General features: G+C 40.1%; 1 protein-coding gene across 1 annotated transcript; it reads right to left on the bottom strand.

Moving 5' to 3' along the window:
• Positions 1 to 2418: 2418 nt before the first annotated feature.
• On the bottom strand, positions 2419 to 19779 carry LOC137998858 (major facilitator superfamily domain-containing protein 12-like). The gene is made up of 13 exons (XM_068844701.1): positions 19232 to 19779; positions 17885 to 17990; positions 16940 to 17063; positions 14691 to 14785; positions 14418 to 14510; positions 13275 to 13367; positions 12344 to 12517; positions 12156 to 12259; positions 10877 to 10986; positions 10056 to 10169; positions 8384 to 8467; positions 4926 to 4997; positions 2419 to 2696 (listed from the first exon to the last, which is right to left on the bottom strand). Exons 1-13 carry the CDS (start codon positions 19753 to 19755, stop codon positions 2635 to 2637), a joined length of 1755 nt encoding a protein of 584 aa, XP_068700802.1. The 5' UTR covers positions 19756 to 19779; the 3' UTR covers positions 2419 to 2634.

Raw genomic sequence — 19779 nt, 5'->3', positions numbered from 1 at the left:
TTACTGCAGCTCCAAACTTGATGGGAGTTCCACAGTTAACCGGTTTCGCGTATCGAGCATGTAACAGACAATTAGCCATTCACGTGGCATACAATGTGAGACAATAAATTACAACAAAGAAATAAATGAAATTTTCTGAATTTTGTCTTTCCTTGATTTATTCGTCCTTGCTATGAGTGCTATGTCGTGCACAACAGTAAATATTTTTATAATAAAGTTTCTATATAACGCGCGCTCTCATTGGTTTAAACAGCGTGCTTTATGAGAGTACAAAGCACGGAACAAACGAAAGCCCACGCCATCATTCGCAGAAATGGCAGATGAATTTCCGAATTTTACCTTGGGTATTATTGAAGCTGTCAGTTAAAGGCTTGCTCAGATATTCTGTCAAGTGCTTTGGATGGAAGACCTCAACCGTCGCCCGGTCCAGCAGTTCTTTCAAGCTCAGAAAGTCCTCACGCTGGAGTTCTTCATTTACAAAATTCCCAACAGGTTTTCAGATTCCAGCCGCAAGCAATGAAGAGTTTGTTTTCCAGTTGTCATGTCGGAAACGTGCAGGTTTTCATGGGCAACAATTCGGCCGGTTTTCACTGAACTTAATCATTTAGATCCTCTTTTTTGCTGTTTTTTACGGACTGAAACCGAACATTGAGGCACTTGTTTTTCCATAAATTCTAATTTTGTGTGATTTTCCAGTTGATTGATGTTTTGACAAGCCTTTGTTTCATTAACCAATCAAATAATCTTAAACATTCTTACAAGCGCGCTGATTGGTCCAAAGTAGCGTGCTTTATCAGAGTATAAAGCACTGTGCTGACGACATCTCAGTTCGCCACAAGCAGCGCGCGCTTTGAAAATAAAGTAGAATTTTTGAAGAAAATTACTTGTTTTTTATCATAAAACAAATAAAGAAGCCTTGACTGTGCTCTGTTCTGTTGTAAAGCACTTAGGAAGCGGCTAGAGCACTCAAGAAGTAGGGAGAAACACTCGCCTATCGGCTCGTGTTTCCCCCTACACTTCTTTCGTGCTCTAGCCGTTTCCTGGGTGCTTTACAACAGAACAGAGCACAGTCAAGGCTTCTTTATTTGTTAACTACTGTCCGCAGTTTCCGGATTCGTGACAAATCCGAAACGTTTGAGTACCGGATTCGTTTTGGTGTTTACACGCAAACATAAATCGGGTATGAAAAGTTCCCAGATTTGTCACGAATCCGGAGTTTATGGATCCGGAATCCAAAGTGGAAACTTTGCATCCGAATACTTAGAATCCGAAACATTTCATTCGTGTAAAAAGGTCAAAATATGCCAAACCACCGTTCCTTTTTGATTTCCTTGGATAGGTTTACACTAGAGGAGATTTTACCGGATTCGTAAATGTTTCTGGATTCATCAATTTTAGAGTATTCGGATTCGTAGACGTTTACACTGAAAGGATATTTGAATTCCTGACCGTTTACACACAACGGCAACTCCGGGAACATTCGTGATGGAATGGTTACCAAGCTCAGTGTTGTTTCGTCGTTCGACAAAGTGAAAATGCCGCCAAAAAAGAAGGCTAGAGTCGATCGCAATCCACATGCCGCTGAGGCAAATTTGAGCTGGACAGATGACAAAGTTGTTAAACTTCCTTACGATAATAATTTGCGTTTCCTCAGAAATATTGCGGTACACATAATAAAATTTATCGCATGAACCCGCAACAAGATTAGCCACCCGGAGACCGCCAGCAATGTTAGCACCAGATCCTCCATTTTGGGTTTACCGCAAACTTAAAAGATCGCAGGAGGAAAAATATCCGGATTCTAGGGACGATTCGAGAGAAAATCGTTTACATGACAAAACTCTCCGGATTCAAAACTTTTCGGATTCAAGTTCCCACTTTAAATTCCGGATTCGAAATCTCCGGATGATGACCAAACCGGAGAGTTTTTATTTCGGATTCGTCCTTTTGTGTGTAAACGGCAAAACCAATCCGGTACTAAAACGTTCCGGATTCGTAACGAATAATTTAGTGTAAACCTAGTCTTTGTCGCTAATTTTCGGCCTTGAAGTCGCTGTCGGAATTTTGCTGGGAAAGGATCTGATTTGTCGGGATTTCATTTTATGTGCTGTCGCTACTTTTTGGGCCATGTCGCTTGTCGGAATTTACCCTGGCAGGGCCTCTTCACTGCTCTAAACTGCTGTAATCGTTAATTCAGTGGTCGAAAGTGGGTTGCTTCAGTAGACATTCAGAAATGGTGGATGGATAATGTGTAAAATGTGCATTTATTAGGCGAACGTGAACTATCAAACGGATAAAACACATTACGCGGGTTCATAAGAAGGCTTTTATTATGCCCAAGTTAGTTGTAACCTTAAAAACGAGGTTTCTTCAGAGAAAGCTCAGTACGATCTCAAGTTTAGTTTTATTCTCCTGCCGGAGAAAATTTTAAGCTTAAAGCACGATAAGGCAATTAAGGCCTTATTAAGATTTTTTATTTAAAACCAAAACAGGATCTCCACCTTGGAGCTGTCCTAAGTCTACATGCCACTTATAAACTAAATGTTGAATATTCGATGGTGGTCCGGTACCGGCGATGTTGACCCTTTCGTAGTTAATTTACTGATCACGGTTCTCGTAAGGCGTTGCTCCAGTTTACAAATCTGTTGACGGGAGTCGATATAGTTCCTCAAGCGCTCGTTTAACGTCTTCTATATCTGCAAATAGACAGACATAAAGCGGCATTGAGCACCCGAGAAACAATTCTTTGTGGGTAATAGCTACCTTATACTGCGCAAAATTGATAGTTTTGGCATTATTATGTACAACCTTTTAATACTATAATTTATGAGAACGGCGAACCTAACCTTATGCACTATATTCTTCAGTCAACCTTTGCGGGTGTCTTTCTATTTTTAGAACTAACCCTTTAGTAGGAGAGTCACATTTACATCAATTTGCAATTGTTTGTGCTATTTTGTCTTTGTTTGACAATAACTTTATTGTGATTGGCCATTCTAAACGGTTCATGGCGAGCCGCAGAGCTCGTGGCGTTCTAAAGCACGCACGTTTTTGAGACGCGGACGGCAACCGGAAGTGAGCTGTTTTCCCTTTTAACTTGTCTTCACGCAACCACACTTACATTGCTAAGTATCTTTTCTCCATTAGATATAATTAGTATAAAAATCTGAAAGACACCACTACCCTGGAACGCAAAATCTTCTCTTCCGGTTGCCGTCCGCGTCTCAAAAACGCGTGTATCGTAAGCTCCCTAATGATAAAATCGAAAGATACGCGCAAAGGTTGACTAATAAGGCTTGTATGGGAGTGCAAGCTCTTACTAATAGGCTCCTGGCGTGGCTAATTCAGGGAAGGTGCACGGGAGGACCATCCTCCAACATTTCGACTAAGGCAGAGGACCCTCTGCCAGGGTCAGGGTCAGGGTCAGAGCCAGGATGTTCGCGCACACGGCAATGTTGAGAGCGCCCCTCTCGCCCCCATCCCCCGGCGAGCCTGCATCTTGAGAAGTGCTAGAACGCTAGGGCACTACAACGCTTGCTTGGTGAGCAACTAAACCAATATATATCAGTTGACATTACGAAAAATTCTTGACAAACCTTGTTCTTCCTGGCTCCGACTCCGAGTTTCTTCAGAGTCGTTATATGAAGCAACATTCGCTGATGTAGAAACAGCTGAAAAAGAAGGGTTTGAAATCTCTTACCAGTCTTTTACCAAAAAAGTAATTTCTCTGATTCTTTTCCTTAATAGAGCGGTTTTCAATTGAGTGTCGAAAGTAATTAGCGAATTGCCTTGGTTTTGCATTTACTTCACTCAGTGATTGGTTCAAAGTTCTCGCGCCATTTTTGCAACCAATCAGAAGTAAAACCAAAACCAATCGTGGCTCGCGCGTGCACATTTTCCCGCGCTTTGTGTCGGCTATGTGTAATTACTTCGAGTTTTGATTGGTTTACTGGATTGTCTCCGACCTTTTTGATTGGCCAAAGTAATTACTTTGGTTTTGGTTTTACGACAGTTGATTGAAACTCGCTCTAATGATGGTAGTAATAATAATTGTAATCATCTAAGTTCCAGAGACGCCGCGTAATTGTCCCCACCGCAACTTTGTGGTCAAAATCTTCGTCACCATGATCATGAATCATCATAATGATTGTTTTGTTAAAACATAGACAATTTACTTGTTACTTGACTCCTTGATTGACATTTGATTACCTTAATCAATCTCGTTCCAAGGGCTTTTCATCGCCGAGAGCTCTGACCCTTCTCACTCTTGGCGATGAAAAGGACTGGGAACGAGGTTGTACCTTAACACCTTAAAAATTAGTTACATCATTAGATCGGACAATACGTGTAAAGTTCACTTTTTCTGGGAATTTTTGTCAACGGATCTATGCTAACCTGTTTGTTCGCTGACCTGTTTTTATATTTCTGTTAACCTGTGGTGACCGAAGTTTGAGGACTATTTAGTCTTCTGGGCCCGGTTGTTCAAAAGCCGATTAACGCTAATCCCAGTTTAAAAATTAACCAAGGAGTATATTTCTCTACTCCCAAATGCTTTTCAACGCTGATATTCGACAAAACTTAAATTAGCAGAAGTCAATCTTGAAAAACAAATGTAAGCAAGGAAACAAAAGTTTACGCTAATCCTGGATAAAGTTAATCGGCCGCGAGTCGAACAGCCAGGCCCTGGATATCGTCACAGAAGTAAATGATCTGTTGGAATTAAGCGCTGTATTCCGTATTTTATTGTATTTTCCTTTGTAGATCGAATAAAATGAAATTAAGAGAATTATACGATTTGCATAATCCAGTGGATTATTAACCATTTTTCCCCTGGATCAATCATCATCATCATCATCATTATCGAACGTGATCATTTAAAGTCAATTCTCATTAATGTTCATTTAACTTCAAGATCATACGCAAACCTTGATCTCCCTGATTATGAGCGCACGTGTCCTCTTGTTCAATATCTGAAGGAACAGCCGTAGATGAGGAACCTTGTGAGAAGTAAATTGGAAATATGTTATTTAATTGATATTCTCGGCTCGATCTCAAGGCTTTTACCACCGTGATGGCTTATTGTGTATAAGGAGGCCGTTTTGGTTGAACTCTAAAAGTCCAGAACAGATAATCGTTAGTTGTTGTCCTTCAGTAGCATATAGATAGTAGTATTTCAAGTTCGAGTGAGGCCTAACACTACTGTGAACTTCACGGTAGGCCTCACTCGAACTTGAAATCATTACTATTAATATGCTACTGAAGGATAACAACTAACGATTATCAAAATTAGGCTTGGACCGAGCCGAATTTGTCCTTGCGTATAACATCTCACATACCCACGGCCTGCTCCCGTTCTGGCCTTGAAGCTCAGTCGGTAGAGCAACGGTGATCAAATTCGGAGGTGGTGGGTTCAAATCCCACCCTGGTCAGAGTTTTTCTCTGTCCTTGTGTGGGCCCAATTCCAATACCAGGGCTGATCTCTGATGGATTAATTGGGTATAAAAATAAAACTTCACAGTAGTGTTAGGCCTCACTCGAACTTGAAATCATTACTGAAATGACCTAGTTTCAGGTTTTGACGACAACGTAAGGATACAACAATAAACCACTCATTTTCTTCCTTCACGCTTTAAGCGTTCGTACCAATCTATTTCTAAAACAGTTTGCCCGTATTGTACAATGTGAACAAGAGGGAATATTCACGAAATGCTTACGATAGCATTAATATTCTGACGTTTTTGCCGTAGTTCTTGCGTTAACTTCCTAATATTAACTATTTTAAAACGGCTACAGCTAAAATTTTTCGTCCGCCTTGATTTTACGTTCCTCGGGTGATTTACTTGGTTGAGTCGTTGTGGTCATCAGACTCAATCTGACTGGCCATTATTTGTTTGTTTGTTTGTTTGTTATTTATTTGTTTTAAGCAGGTTGAAGTTTTGGCAGCTATTTAGCAGATGTGGACCTGCCATACCCACCCACCCATATACTCACAGAGGACAGCCACAACACGGGGAACTTCACCCCTACTCTTCTCAAATAGTGTGTGGGTTCTTTAACGTCCCACAGGGAACTAATGAACATGGAAGTTATTTGTGAGACGTGGCCTACGGTTTATAGTCCTTATCCGAAAAGACATGAAAGTCTAACCATTTGCGCCTGTTATTACAAAGGCAGCACTTTCTGCTCAGTTATTTAAAGACCCTGGGTGTTGGTGCCACCGGTGTGCGGACCAGCATTTTGTAATACCAAGAGATTATGAAGGTAAGAGAAGTAATCCCTCATACTGGCCCTATTCCCATCGTAATCCCTCTTAAGTTATTTTTAGGTCTCCTGCGAGATCCGGTATTCCCACGAGGGTTAACTGATAGCCAATCACATGTCCCCATTTTTACCAATGTTGACAGCTGGGCGAATTCCCACGCAATGATTCGCGTCGTTCGCGATTTACCATCAAACAAAAATGGCGGAGGATGTTGAAACAAACGCGTATATACATTTTGTAGATGAAAGTGACTTGTTGACTACAGATTTAAGCGATTACAACGACTTATGTTTTGAAACCTGTATCTTGGAAGGAACGAGTTATGTAACCGACAGGATTTTGTACAGAATGGCAAATGGAAGACTATAGTCGATAAGTACGATCTCTCTGACTTCAATAAACGCATTCTCGGTTTCCTTTGCGGGATTAAAATATGATGACTTAATTCTTATATGGTGATAAAGTAGACAGATAGAGCTCTACAACAGTACCAAACATGAAAGGAAAACTTGAATCAAGCGTCCGATAAAAGGTTTTGAACCCGTGTTATCGGATTCAAGTAAATTTGCAAAGCACGTATGTTAAATATAGCTGTCTCCTTAAAAAAAGATTTAACACGGTTTCGTATATGGCACAACCTTGATGTGGTATCATTGAAAACTAGACAATTAAGCGATTTCAGTTATTGATGTTTGAAGCCTGTATCTTGAAAGGATCGAGTTTTATAAGCGACAGAATTTTGTAAACATTGGCAATTCGCAAACTACAGTCAACAAGTAATATATCGCTGACTTGGTTAACGCGTTCTTGATTTTCTTCGCGGGATTAAAATATGACGACTTAATTCTTAGATATTCATAAATTAGACAGATATCAGACATGAAAAGAAAACTTGAACAGACAGTGCGATAAAAATATTAATGTATGAACAAGTGGTATCGGATGGAAGTCAATTTTCAAAGCACGCATGTTAAATATACCTGCATCTTTCAAAATTATTAAACTCGGTTTCGTACATTGGACAGTGTTGAAATTGGTGTCACTGTAAACAACACAGTTAAGCGATTTGAATGATATATCTTTGCGTATTTTATCTTCAAAGTAACGAGTTTTATAGGCGACAGAATTTTGCACACAATGAAATATCAAGTCACCAAGTAACATATTCCTGACTTGTCAACGCGTTCTGGATTTTCTTAGCGGACTTAAACTATGGTGACTTAATTCTATGATATTCATAAATTAGACAGCTAACGCTTTCAAACAGTACCACACATGACAGGAAAATTTCAATTGACCGCACGATAAAAATTTTTAAAACCGTAAGATCGGATTGAAGTCAATTTGCAACGAACGCGTAAAATATAGCTCCCTGTTACAAAATTATTTAACACGGTTTCCTACATTAGACAATCGTAAAATTGGTATCAGAGTGAATTATACAGTTAACCGATTTCCATGATATATGATTGCAAACTGTATCTTGACAGGGTTAGTTTTGTAAGCGACAGAATTTTGTAGACGATGAGAAAGTGCGCACTAAAATGGACAATTAACGCAATGCAACCAAGGTAAACATCTCTGCATCTGTCAAAATTATTTAACACGGTTTGCTACATTGGAAATTCTTCAAATTGGTATCTCTGTAAACTAGACAGTTAAGCAATTCCAAGGCAATTCCAGTGTTTGAAACCTGTATCTTGCAGACAATGAATTTTATCAGGCCATGAAACTCAATTTTGAAAACGGAGAGTGGCATCATACAGAATTTGCTGCACTTTCTCTCCTCCACAAAACTTCCACGTAACGCGCGCGGTAACATTATCCGCGGGAAAATTGATATCATCTAAAAATAACCTAAGAGGGATTACGATGGGAATAGGGCCAGTATGAGGGATTACTTCTCTTACCTTTATAATCTCTTGGTAATACTTGAATAATACCGCTTACTGATAGGCTTAACTTAAGCCCAATGAGATCGTAACTTCTGGTCATGGACTTCCGCTGATACATAACAATTCATTCCTTAGCTTTCATATGAATCCAATTTTTCGTGTTTATCTTATCACTTCATACCCTTATACAACAACAAGTAGACAAATAATATGATAAGCCATAAACCTTGCATTTCTGCGCTGTCGCAGTCAGTTGTCCTCTGTTCATTTTGCTCAATGTCCACTGCGGGAGTTGATCGTTCTGAAGAAACTGAGGATCAAGAAGGGACGAATCTTGTTGACGTAGCCTTGGTTATTTTAACATATCCCAAGCACCTAAGTTGCCGGTAAAACCCAATCTCAGTTTGAATGCGCTTTCAGGGGGCCACAATCACATAACCCCCCAACTTTATCCATCATTATATCTCAACCCCCTCTCTCTCCTTCATACATATGACAACCACCCAACAACTTATCTATGAAAGCAGAACAGCTCAGCCAATTTATCCAATGCATTCATAATGTTGTATTAGAATGCTTATATTCAACATTTTCAACTCAACAATCATCTAATCCTTTGAAACAACAATCCAGCAGGGAAATAGCGTGGGTTTTTCGTTTAGGTGCGCACAGGAAGGCGTAGTGAAACGATCGCTTTCGGCGCTAGCCTCTATGAGGGTCTGGGGGCATGCTCTGCCAGAAAAAAAATATTTTTAGGGCCTCGGAAATGCTATTTGACGTATTTCCCATGTTTTGCACGGGGACGTTTCATAAATTAAAGCATAAAAAAACGCTAACTATTCAGTAACTTTGTTGTTTATTTTTCAACCTTTGGAACTACTGATATAAGTGTATATTAGACTCGTTCATAATCCAGGGTAAATGTGGCTACAGGAAATGGGCAAGACTTCTTCCTTTGCGACAGGAATATTAAATAAATAAATAAATAAATAAATAAGTTTCTTATAGTTTCGTAAAGCATTTGAAAATGAAAATGAGCGATATAAAAAGTGAACGACGTTTCGATGACTCCATGTCATCATTATCAAGTTTGAAATACGTGATAGAATTGATTATATACATATACATGTTCACTAGCTCGCTAGTTTGAGCATTCTGGCATGGCTTATAAAGGTACCACATGTGTGGGACATTTAGAGTGGCTTTTTAAGCTAACCTCCATCCTAAGTGATGAGGCCCAGAAGGTCGAAACAGTACTGTATGCAGTTAGATATTGCCTTTGGGCATTATAACAGAGCTTTTGCTTTCATGTCCAAATTGAGCACTTTACTAGGACGAGTCATTGCCCCTAGCAATTGCGCATGCTCACTAGTTTCAGCACTCTGGCATCCTCTGGCATGGCTTAGATGTACCACATGTGTGGGACATTTGGGGTGGCTTTTTAACCTCCATCCTACACATTAGCACTGCATTGATGAGGCCCAGAAGCAACAAATACACTGTTTTGGACATTTTTCTTAGGGTTTTATTGACAGTTAGAGTTTTTTGATAATCTTTTAAGGTTTGCGTCACAGTATTAAACCTGCGAGAACTAAGCCTCGCGCTGCGGAAGAACAGGACACCAGTTAATTTGAGTTAGACGAACCTAGCGTGCGAAATACGCTAGGATGGCGTGCATGGATGGATTTTTCAGGGATTTTTATCTTTCATTCCTGTTAAAAACTGAATTTTTAAGCCATTTAAGTGATGACTGAGTACTCTGTGCCGTTTTGAAAGGAGTTATATTAAAGCCGAGAAATTGCTATAATATTACATACACCATAAGGTTTGTAAAATCGGGCGAAGGTGTTTCTTTCCCACCCTCGATGGCATTGAGTAATTTTTTCAATGTTTCATACCAAGACGGTCGGCATAGCCGTTCATCAAGGGAAGGCTTGGTCCATTCTCTTCTCCAGGACTCACGGAAGTTATAAGGGGAGCAGCAACCAGATCTCCAGCACGCGTGTCAGTGCCTAGAAAAATGAAGAACGAGGATGAGGAAACTACACAAAACTAATCTTAGCCGGAACGTTCTTATAAAAAAGGTTCTTAGGCCATACCCTTTTTTTTTTGTGCTAAAACAAAAAATCACAAGTAGTCTCGGAATCGGAGGCCTGGTACCCCAGCATCATTGCCGCGGAGCCAGGAAAACAACAAGACGTGAACCCAAATTCAATATGGCCGAAAAGTCGGTTGATATTATTGTAAAATTAAGACAACATGGGAGCTCTACTCTACTCTTCTCTGCTCCGAGAGGTTTTTTCCCGGGTACTCCGGTTTTCCCCTCTCCTCAAAAACCAACATTTGCAGGCGTAGCTCAGTTGCCTAATGCGCGGCTATCGGAGCAAGGGGTCCCCAGTTCGATCCTCGGTGACTTCAACGTCTGTTTCCACGTTCCCCTGATCCGTGTAGCTAAAGCTTTAAATATCCGTGAAACGGAGCACTGACAGACGGAAGGGCGTAAAAGGCGCACCGTCGCCTTCCTTTGATACCAGTTTCCTAACTGAAGGAACTACCGACGTTAGATAAATTGACTTTGACGTTGACTTTGAAAGGATCAACCACCGAAACTACTATAAACATTTACATTTTTTTTAATGGCAAAAATTTGGGTCTATTGAAGGACGCTAAACGGAGAAAAAAAGAGGATGGCCTTATGTTTAAAAAAAAAGGAGTGTACCTTCGTTGGAGTCATTTGAGCTCATAAACGCGGTCGCAACAATCATTGGAACAACAACAGAGGTTGCCAACACTGCTGGAAAAGCACTTCGTAAAAACACACCTACTGATCTGTTGGCAAAGCAAAGGAACAGCCAATTAAAATTAGGATTTCAAATCTGACGGTACAGATTGAAAAGGAGCATTGATCGCGATTTAAACTCAGTTTATGGTGTCGGATTTTTGGGTTGTGTGAAAAACGAAAGCAAAGTCGCTTTGCGACGGAAAATTGCAGGGCAGTCTATAGAGTGGTCGGTGGAGTAGTCCCTGGGGGTAGTCCAAGGATCGGGCACAGTGCCGTGGGTGATCAACGGAGTGAACCAAAAAGGAGTGCTATACCTATGGAAAAGAACTTGTAAATCGTTAAAACAAACAAACTGCGTAACGAAACAGAAGCGCCGGATCGTTGTGAAGGATTTAATTAAAAATATAAATATACGAAAAACGAATGAAATGATCGCACTTAAAAGTGCGAGTATCACTTCAATCTTCCGTCTAGAAGCTGCAGCTTATTTCCCTTTCGTAAAGGGTCGTTGCCATTTCTCAGAACGGTCATTGCCATTTGAAACGATCGATGCCATTTTTTAGCTCTGAATTACACTCATTAGGTCTTGCGGTTACTGGGACTTGTTTCTCGCTGGTCATATGGGTTAGGGTTCGGGTTAGGGTTCTGTTTAGGGTGAGGGCTAAGAACCCGAGTTCGAATCTGGATTCTTTTTTCCTCTAGTTTTTCTTTTATAAATGTTTTTTTTTTTGCCTTTTTTGTCTTAATTTTTGTTAATATTTTTTCTGAGTTTGTTTCTTTTAATTTTCTTTGAAGTGAAGTGTGTAGTCGACCGTTATAAATGGCATCGACCGTTTCAAATGGCAACGACCGTTTACGAAAGGGAAATTTGCGAAGCAGCACTTCAAACATACATTTCTTTCATTCATAAATATTAAGAACAAGGCTTATTGAACGGTGTAGGAATACAAAATTATTAAAGCCAATATTCGAAAGGCACCCCTGCCTTTCCTGGTCAGGGTTTTACAAAAAAATGTAAAACACTAATGAAGAACGGTAGTGCCTTTCGAAATATTGGCTTTGTATATTATATCCCTTCATCGTTCTCGGTATCAGAATTGCAATTTTTTTTTAACTCGTTACCCAGGAATTTCCTCAATGTCTTGCGCCGTAGGAATTTAAATCTTAATCGACGAAAAGTAACCCAGACAAATGGTTTAAAAGAAAAACTTCTTACCTGTCCGTGTTATCAGGGTAAAGCAATTGAATCGCGAGAACTAATACTCCCAGTAGAACTCTCTCTGAGCATTCAAATACTCCATGAACAAAATTGGTATTTTGCTGAAGCAAAAAAGTGAAAGCATTCAAACCTACTTGAATTCCCGTGGCTGCTAAAGAGCCTCAGAGAGGGCTTCAAGTGTGTACCTTTTCGTTCCCAGTCAGCTCCTGATGCAGGGTTGGCGTTACCATGGTGACGAGCGAGGACATACTGGCAAATATGACCGTAGGCGCGTAAACAAGTGAGGTGCGCTTTTCTGTGTGCAGGTAGAACCATAAAGACGTGCCAAATATGGCGGCAGTGGTGCAAATTATCATCACCTGACAGAAAATGAATTAATTCACCGACTGAGGGACAGCCCTTTATCACTTTTCTTTTAATGGTTTTGTTTAGGTTTAGGGTTTAGTTATCTAAGGTGACCTCCTTGTAAGAGATTGGTAAATCCTGTCTGAGGTTTTCCACACATTTAATGCAATGTTTCGTTTTTGACTGAAAATTTATTGAAGTTAAAAGCCCTGATACCGAAGACGCAAACTACAATACAGACAGGGGCCGTTGCGGCGAGAAAATACGGAGGAGGTCGCAAATAGTTTCCGTTATGCTTCAGATGGCCGCAAGCAAACACAAAACACAATTAAAATAATAAAAGTCTAAAAATCTATAGATATAATAATTATCCTACTAGCCTCGTTTTTGAGTCATATTTGGGGCCTGTGGGCTTCCAAAAGGTGAACTGCAAAAAATGCCGTCCGTAACTTACAGGACGGCGCTCGAATTCGTATAGCAAGAGGAGGCAGTGTGGCCCAGTGGTTAGGGCGCTTGCCTTGAGATCCGGAGATCCCGGGTTCAAGACCCGCTCTGACCACTCGTTGAATTTGTTCCTGGTTGTCCCTGGTTCAACTTCCCAGCTGCACTTGTAAATAGCCAACTGGTTTGCCTCCGGCCAGTTGGGATTCTTAACAGTTGTAGCTGTTGTGTTCTGTTGTTTCGTTGATTGTGTTTCATTGGCTCTGAAAAGCCCCTATGGGGAGCGGTCAATTAAGTATGTATTGTATTGTATTGTAATTTATACGTTACCCTTATTTTGACTTTGAAAACACAGCTTTTGCAGATTATTTCCGTGACAATGCGAGTGATAACAATTATCAGTGGAAAGAAGGCAACTGACTCCTGAAACAAAATAACAAATAATTTGTGTAGAGCGGTCGGCAATAGTAGGACTTATTCTACAGTTAGTGAATAAAATTTTGACATCAAGAGGCCCATGACTCAGTAGAAGGGGATAACCAATTAATCTATATCAGTAAATTTTCGACCTCGGATATCGCGTTTCTAGCGTCCTGATTGGTTCTCTCAATCTCAGTTATCAGCTTTTATTAAATTCTCAACCTCGGATAATGCAATTCTAGCTTTCTCATTGGTTCACTGGATCTTGGTTATCAGCCATTATACCTGCGTTTGACCTTATATGGAAATGAATGCGGCAAATGTCGCTCAGCATAAACGTTTTAGCGCCCGGAATTCACGTCACTTTCCGGTCGTTCCTTCAACTTATATAAAATTTAGCAAAACCGCATCTCGTATCCAACGCAGGCTCATGGAATAATTGTTAAAAATACTGTATGACCTAATATGGAAACTGATTGCGTCAAGTTTTGCCAAGCTGGAAACCGATTGGCTTTAATAAACCAAGTGTCTGAACGTTCTCGTTGTGCAACATACCATTAACCTAGAAATTACTCTTATATAGAGACCCCAAATCAAATCTTAGTGACAAAATGTTTGTCGAGCACAAATAATTTAAATTGCAAGTTTGAAAAACTTTTAGGGTTCAATGCTTTAATTATTTATTTTTACGTTTCGCTTGATTTGGTTGCCAGTTTCTAGTCGCTGGATTTGGTTAATCTTCGTGACAGCATAGCCGGTCATTTTAGATTTATTTTGCCCGCGTAAAGTTATGTATATGTGACGAAAGCAAAGACATCGCACTTTCATTGGCTATGACAATACTTGGCAGGGGACGCAGTTCTAACTACAAAGGGTTAAAAATAATGACGTCTTACTCATGGGCTTATGTCATGTCATGTATTATCCTTCTATCTTCTTTCTCTGGAGAATGTAGGATTGAGAAAGGGCGAATGTACATGTGAACTCCTTGTCGATAATTGATAAACGCTTGGCACTATTCTTTAAGGAAGAACTGACACACATATCACTCACTTTTCGCAACTGAAGAGTTCTGATGAGATACAGAGGAAGGTAACATTGGACGAGCCGAAAAGCGATGTTGATGAATATAACAACGAACCCAACCTGAAAACAGTAATAAAAAATACACCGTATTTTTTGCAAAAGAAATGGGCTCAAGAAAGTAGAAAAGACTGACAAGATGATAGAGAAGGGCAAAAAAAAAAAGACATTTCTCCTCATTCGTTTCCAACAGCCTTGAAGACTGTTGATTAATAAAAAGCCGGCTTTAGTTTTTTGGCTTACCTTGTACAGCAGAGGTTCTTTAAGCCACTGGTGCCAGGCTAACTTGGGACTACCTTCTAATCGTGTCAGCTTTGCGCTTGCTGATGGAGCACTTGCTGTCAACAAGAATATGTTTATTAACTTGCGGTAACACTAGAGATAAGTCGGAAACGGTATTTCTGACATTATTATAGCCTCGCATAATGAATAGACAGAAATAGTCATTTTACAGGCGAGGGGCTTGCGACAGAAGACGCTGCGAAAGGAATTACGAGATGAATAGTCGATCATTGTGATTTTGAGTTAATCTGGGTCAGCGCATGTTCAAGTACCCAAGTTTTATTTCGAACGTCTAGCTTCGGAACTTCTTCCCCCAGAGTTAGCGATCCTGCAGCTGGTTTCAGTGGGTGGGGCTTAGGGGTCCATGACTGACATGACTTAATCTCGTACCCAGAGCTCCCACGGTCATATGAAACAGAGTGAGATCTGGGTACGAGATTTGGAACCCGTAGGATTGAGAATGGTCAATCGCGCAAGCCAACTCTTTTTTAACAACTCGTCTAAGAATAGCTTGATCTGTGAAAATGCCGTTACGTAGACCTAGCATTGGAATTTTAGGCTCCTTGGTGAGGGTACATGTTTCCTTTTTTCCACAAATTGGTTTTGGGTTTTAGAGCCGATGGTGCAACATTCGGTAACTAATCTTTCATTAGGTGATGCGCTCCTTTGATTAAGTTATAGCTTCACAATAAATTGACCTACGAGGTCCTTGCTGACCCATGGGACTTCACATGCGGTGCTCATCAAGGGGAGTTTCTATCTTGGGGTCTCCCTTGGGAGATTCAGCACGCCCACTGCTGTAAAAGCCAATCTCCCTTAGGAGATTCATCACGCCCTCTGTTGTAAAAATCAATTTCCCGTGGGAGATTCATCACTCCTTCGGTTGCAAAAACCAATTTCCCTTGGCAGATTCAGCAAGCCCAATATTGTAAAAGCCAATCAAAACAAAGCTATCTCAGTGTCAAAGGAAATAGGATACTTTTCGCGGAAAAAACCTGTTCCTAAAAATAAATTTACACGGAAAGAGTTGACTCAAGGAATTAGTGGAGATAGAGGCTCCGCTTAATGAGTTCCTGACTGTGTGCATCTTGTGGGGAGTGTTGGAAAAAAATAGAAATGGTAAAAAAGAATTGTTCACAACCGTCCCTCTTCTTGATTACTTCATAACCTAATTCAGGAGCCAAAGATTAGGAGTGAACAGTGGCCCTATATTTCCGTCTCGGCGTTTTCGCAGACTGATTTATTTTTAGATTGAATTTCCCGCGAATGAGACTCCCTATGGAGCCCGATGACCAATCACTAGAAACTAACTTGATTACACATAACATGAGAATTTTATTCCATAAAGCCCTTTTGTACAAATCTATACGCTTTATTTTCACAAGTGAAAAAAGCCTATACAGCCAATCAGGATGACGTACGGCTCTTTCACGTGTGGAAGTATAACCAATCAACGATAGCGTAAAGGCCTTTCCAAGCCAATCACTCGTGTATCTCGTACTTTGTTATTGAATTAAATTAAATTTGCATTTGGTTTTATTGTTAGTGGTTTTTTGTTTCTAATTTGCGTTCAGAAAACTAATTCAATGAAAATTCTCGTCTTATGTCAGAAACCCATAAGGGTTGAAACGTGTAACGTGCGTTCACAGCTTCCGAATATTCAGTGCTAAGTACCATATTCAGTGGAAACCCCTCGCTCCAGTCAATTTCGCGCGAGAACATTGGTGGTATTGCGTCACGCTGATCTTGCGAACTGATTGGTTGAATGTTTCTCTCTTGTTGTTCCAAATATGGTACTTAGCAAATCGAATATTCAGAAGCTTGTTTCCCAGCACACAAGGGGCTGTTACACGTTTCAACCCTTATGGGTTTCTGCTTATGTGTAATGAACAGCTCACGACATAGAAAGTGCTTTGTACGGGATTGTATTCACTCGTTGTTTGTGTCAAAAACCCTCGCTCGCTCGTACCTCGCTCGTACCTCGCTCGTTCGGAGTTTTTGACACAAACATCTCGTGAATAAAAGCCCATACGCCGCACTTTCAATGACGTTAACTGTACTGACGTCATAGCGTCGTCGAGCCGGAACTGCCTTTGTTTTTTTCCCATGAAAAAGGTAGTCTAAAAGCAGATGGGTCTGTAAAAATGTTGTGACACAGGCTCCTGCCCAATTAGACTGGTGCTGGAAGTGATCGTGATTGGATACATTACCTTCTTCAAGCTTTTCTTCTTCATGTTCTCTCAGCCCAGCGCTCTGTAGTCTGGGTTCTAGGACAGTCAAATGAAACGCAAAGACGAAAACGAAGCCAATCGGAAGGAGAATGAGAACTAGATACTAAAAAAGGTAAAACAAGACGTCAATAAAAGTAAATAAAATTAAGAGTAGATAAGGTCCTTTATGATCTTTCTTAGATAGTTTTAAATATTATTAGTAAGCTGCGCTGGTCATTTTTTTTCTTGGGACATCTTGGTGGAAGAAAACTTGTCGCCCAAAGCGAACCAAGTGAACAGGGCAGTAAGGATGGCGTAGTGGTGACAGCACTCACCTCCCACCAATGTGGACTGAGTTCCATTCCCACACTCCGCGTCATATGTGGGTTGAGTTTGCCGGTTGTCTTCTCTGCTCCGAGAGGTTTTTCTCCGGGTGCTCCGGTTTTCCCCTCTCCACAAAAACCGATATTTGATTTGATTTGAGTGAATTTCATTAGCGTCCCCAATTAGTGCTCTAGTGCTAAATCCATTGACACTCAACTAAAGTAGTTATTATTATTATCATCATCATCATCATCATTATTATTACTATTATTATTATTATTATTATTATTATTATTATTATTATTATTAACACAAGAAAGCGAAGTCGGGGACTGCACTGCAGCACCTTTGGCGATGACCACGATCACGTGACTAAAGAGTACGCAACGCGTACTAAACAAAACCTCACAACGTCGGTCGCGACACAACTGCTCTAGCTCATGAACCTTTTATTTTTTGTCAGCCCTGGACTTCTTAAAACTCTAACGAGACAGAGTAGCTATATGAAAGAAGTCAAACCGGTACAGTGAAACGTTATATCTCCGACTGCACCCTCTCATTCTGTCTCTCTATCTTATACCCTTTAAAAGTCAGTAGAGGAACCCTTCATGACGAACTCACCGTAAATTGCTCGCTGATGTTTGAATTCAGGCTAGTTTCTGTGCTTTCTTGCAGTAAAAACCACAACACTATATAAAGGCATACTTTGCACACACGGACGACGGACCTGCAAAGAGCGATCACAAACAATAGAGAAGAAATTTCATCGAGTGTGCGCGTTGCATGTGAATAGCAGTTCAAGCCAAAAGTACAGTTTTCTTTACAATAAGGGCCTATTTATGGATACATGTATACACAATCTATTGGGAAGCTATGGGAAGTAGGAGCTCTAGTGAGAGACTGCACGGTTGCATGATGACTGAAGAAATTATGTTCACTATGGTCAAAAGATAGTTACTCCTATTAAAATTGCAGTGAAGAAAGTTTTCAATAAGCTTAACGCTTATTGAAACGAGCGATAAAAATAACGAGGTTTCCACCATTCTAAGGTAATATTGAAGTCCAAGTTCAAGTTCATAGAAATTCAAAATATATACAATTTAAAAACCGAAAGATTAAACCATTTGCTTAAAAATCCAACACCGAGTACAACAATAATCCGTAAATTAACAAAGGCAAGAAAAGCCGAGAAGGGAACGAGAAAATTTCAAACTCGTTGTCACTGCGGAATTTGTTATGAACTTGAAAACAATTAGAACGGTCGAAACGACGTCATTGTTTTCGCTCGTTTTTTAAGTAAGAAAGTTGTTCCTATCATTATGGTGGCGAGAAAGCTATGCCTAATATTAATAAGGCAATTCCTAACATTTTTTCATTAAATTGCACATATAGAACATAATTTAAGAAAAGGTATCGTTCTGGAACATCGATTCAGAAATCCGTCGAATTTCTCTTTGGGTAAGGAATGAAAATTTGAACTTGTACCAATTAACTTTTTAATAAAAAGCGCTCAATAGTTCGAGAATGGATGTGAGAATTTTCCTTCTAATATTGTGGATTAATAATGAAACAAGGAAGTTTCGTGTTCCTAATTGACGATTTCCATTGTCTCTCAGCACGAGAACAAATTACCCTAGTAATATGCCCACGAACAGCCCTTTTAACCAAGCGTTTATTTGGATCTTATATCCAGTAAAATAACCTCTCCAAAAAACACATTTGAGAAAACAGAAAGCAAAAAGAAAGATAACACGGCATCTCAAAAACGTCTTCAGATCGATGGACGCTTTTGTCCATTGACCAAAAGAACTTTTTCGCTATTATTCAGAGGTAATAAAGAGGACCTTGTCGTTACTAATTGTTTTGAGTTTCCTCCGGTAAAATTAATTGACAAGCGAAACAAGTTGTGATCTCCTAAATACAAAATGTAACACTCAAATAAAACCTTACTTCAGGGGCATTTCTTACCTTGATGTCTCGGAATCATTTTCTGCTCGTATCCCTTTTCGCAGAGAAGCGTAGCTTAATTCAGTCAGCTGCCAACAGACTGACAGAAAAACCACTGGCATCAGATAATACATCCCCGACGCTAAATACCATCTACCATCTCCACAAATAAAACAGGGAGAAAAGGCAAATGGCCAAGCAAAAAGTATGCCTGCTGAACCAACTAAGTGTCGAGCCTTTTGAATTCCATACCCGGGAAACGACTTCCATAATCTTTCGTCGTAGCGTAGGCTTATAACAATAAACGTTAGGGCCATCAGGATTTCAGAAGTAAAGAATAAGACACCAACACTCGCGGGAGATAGTCCGGCGACATTTTGAAGAAAAAGGAGTGCATAACTGTACCACACACTCAAGGTCAAGTTATTGAGTATATGACCTGTCTTGCAGGCAATACGGTTTCTTATCGGAGGTGTTGTATCATCATTTATGTCATCAACTTCACTGTTGCTTGACGCTGCTGTAATATCACGAGAAGTGGCCATGTTTTGGAGACTTGTCAATCTTCA

Source organism: Montipora foliosa, chromosome 4 (genome assembly GCF_036669935.1).
Source record: "Montipora foliosa isolate CH-2021 chromosome 4, ASM3666993v2, whole genome shotgun sequence".
Taxonomy (NCBI): domain Eukaryota; kingdom Metazoa; phylum Cnidaria; class Anthozoa; order Scleractinia; family Acroporidae; genus Montipora; species Montipora foliosa.
This window is presented reverse-complemented; position numbering and strand designations above follow the sequence as displayed.

Coding starts and splice junctions, on each gene's coding strand:
- LOC137998858 (XM_068844701.1), bottom strand. CDS start 19,755: ATGGCCACTTCTCGTGATATTACAGCAGCGTCAAGCAACAGTGAAGTT. Junction 13,368..14,417: donor GAACTCTTCAGTTGCGAAAA/GTGAGTGATATG, acceptor ATTTTGTTTCAG/GAGTCAGTTGCCTTCTTTCC. Junction 12,518..13,274: donor TTTTCAAAGTCAAAATAAGG/GTAACGTATAAA, acceptor ATTTTCTGTCAG/GTGATGATAATTTGCACCAC.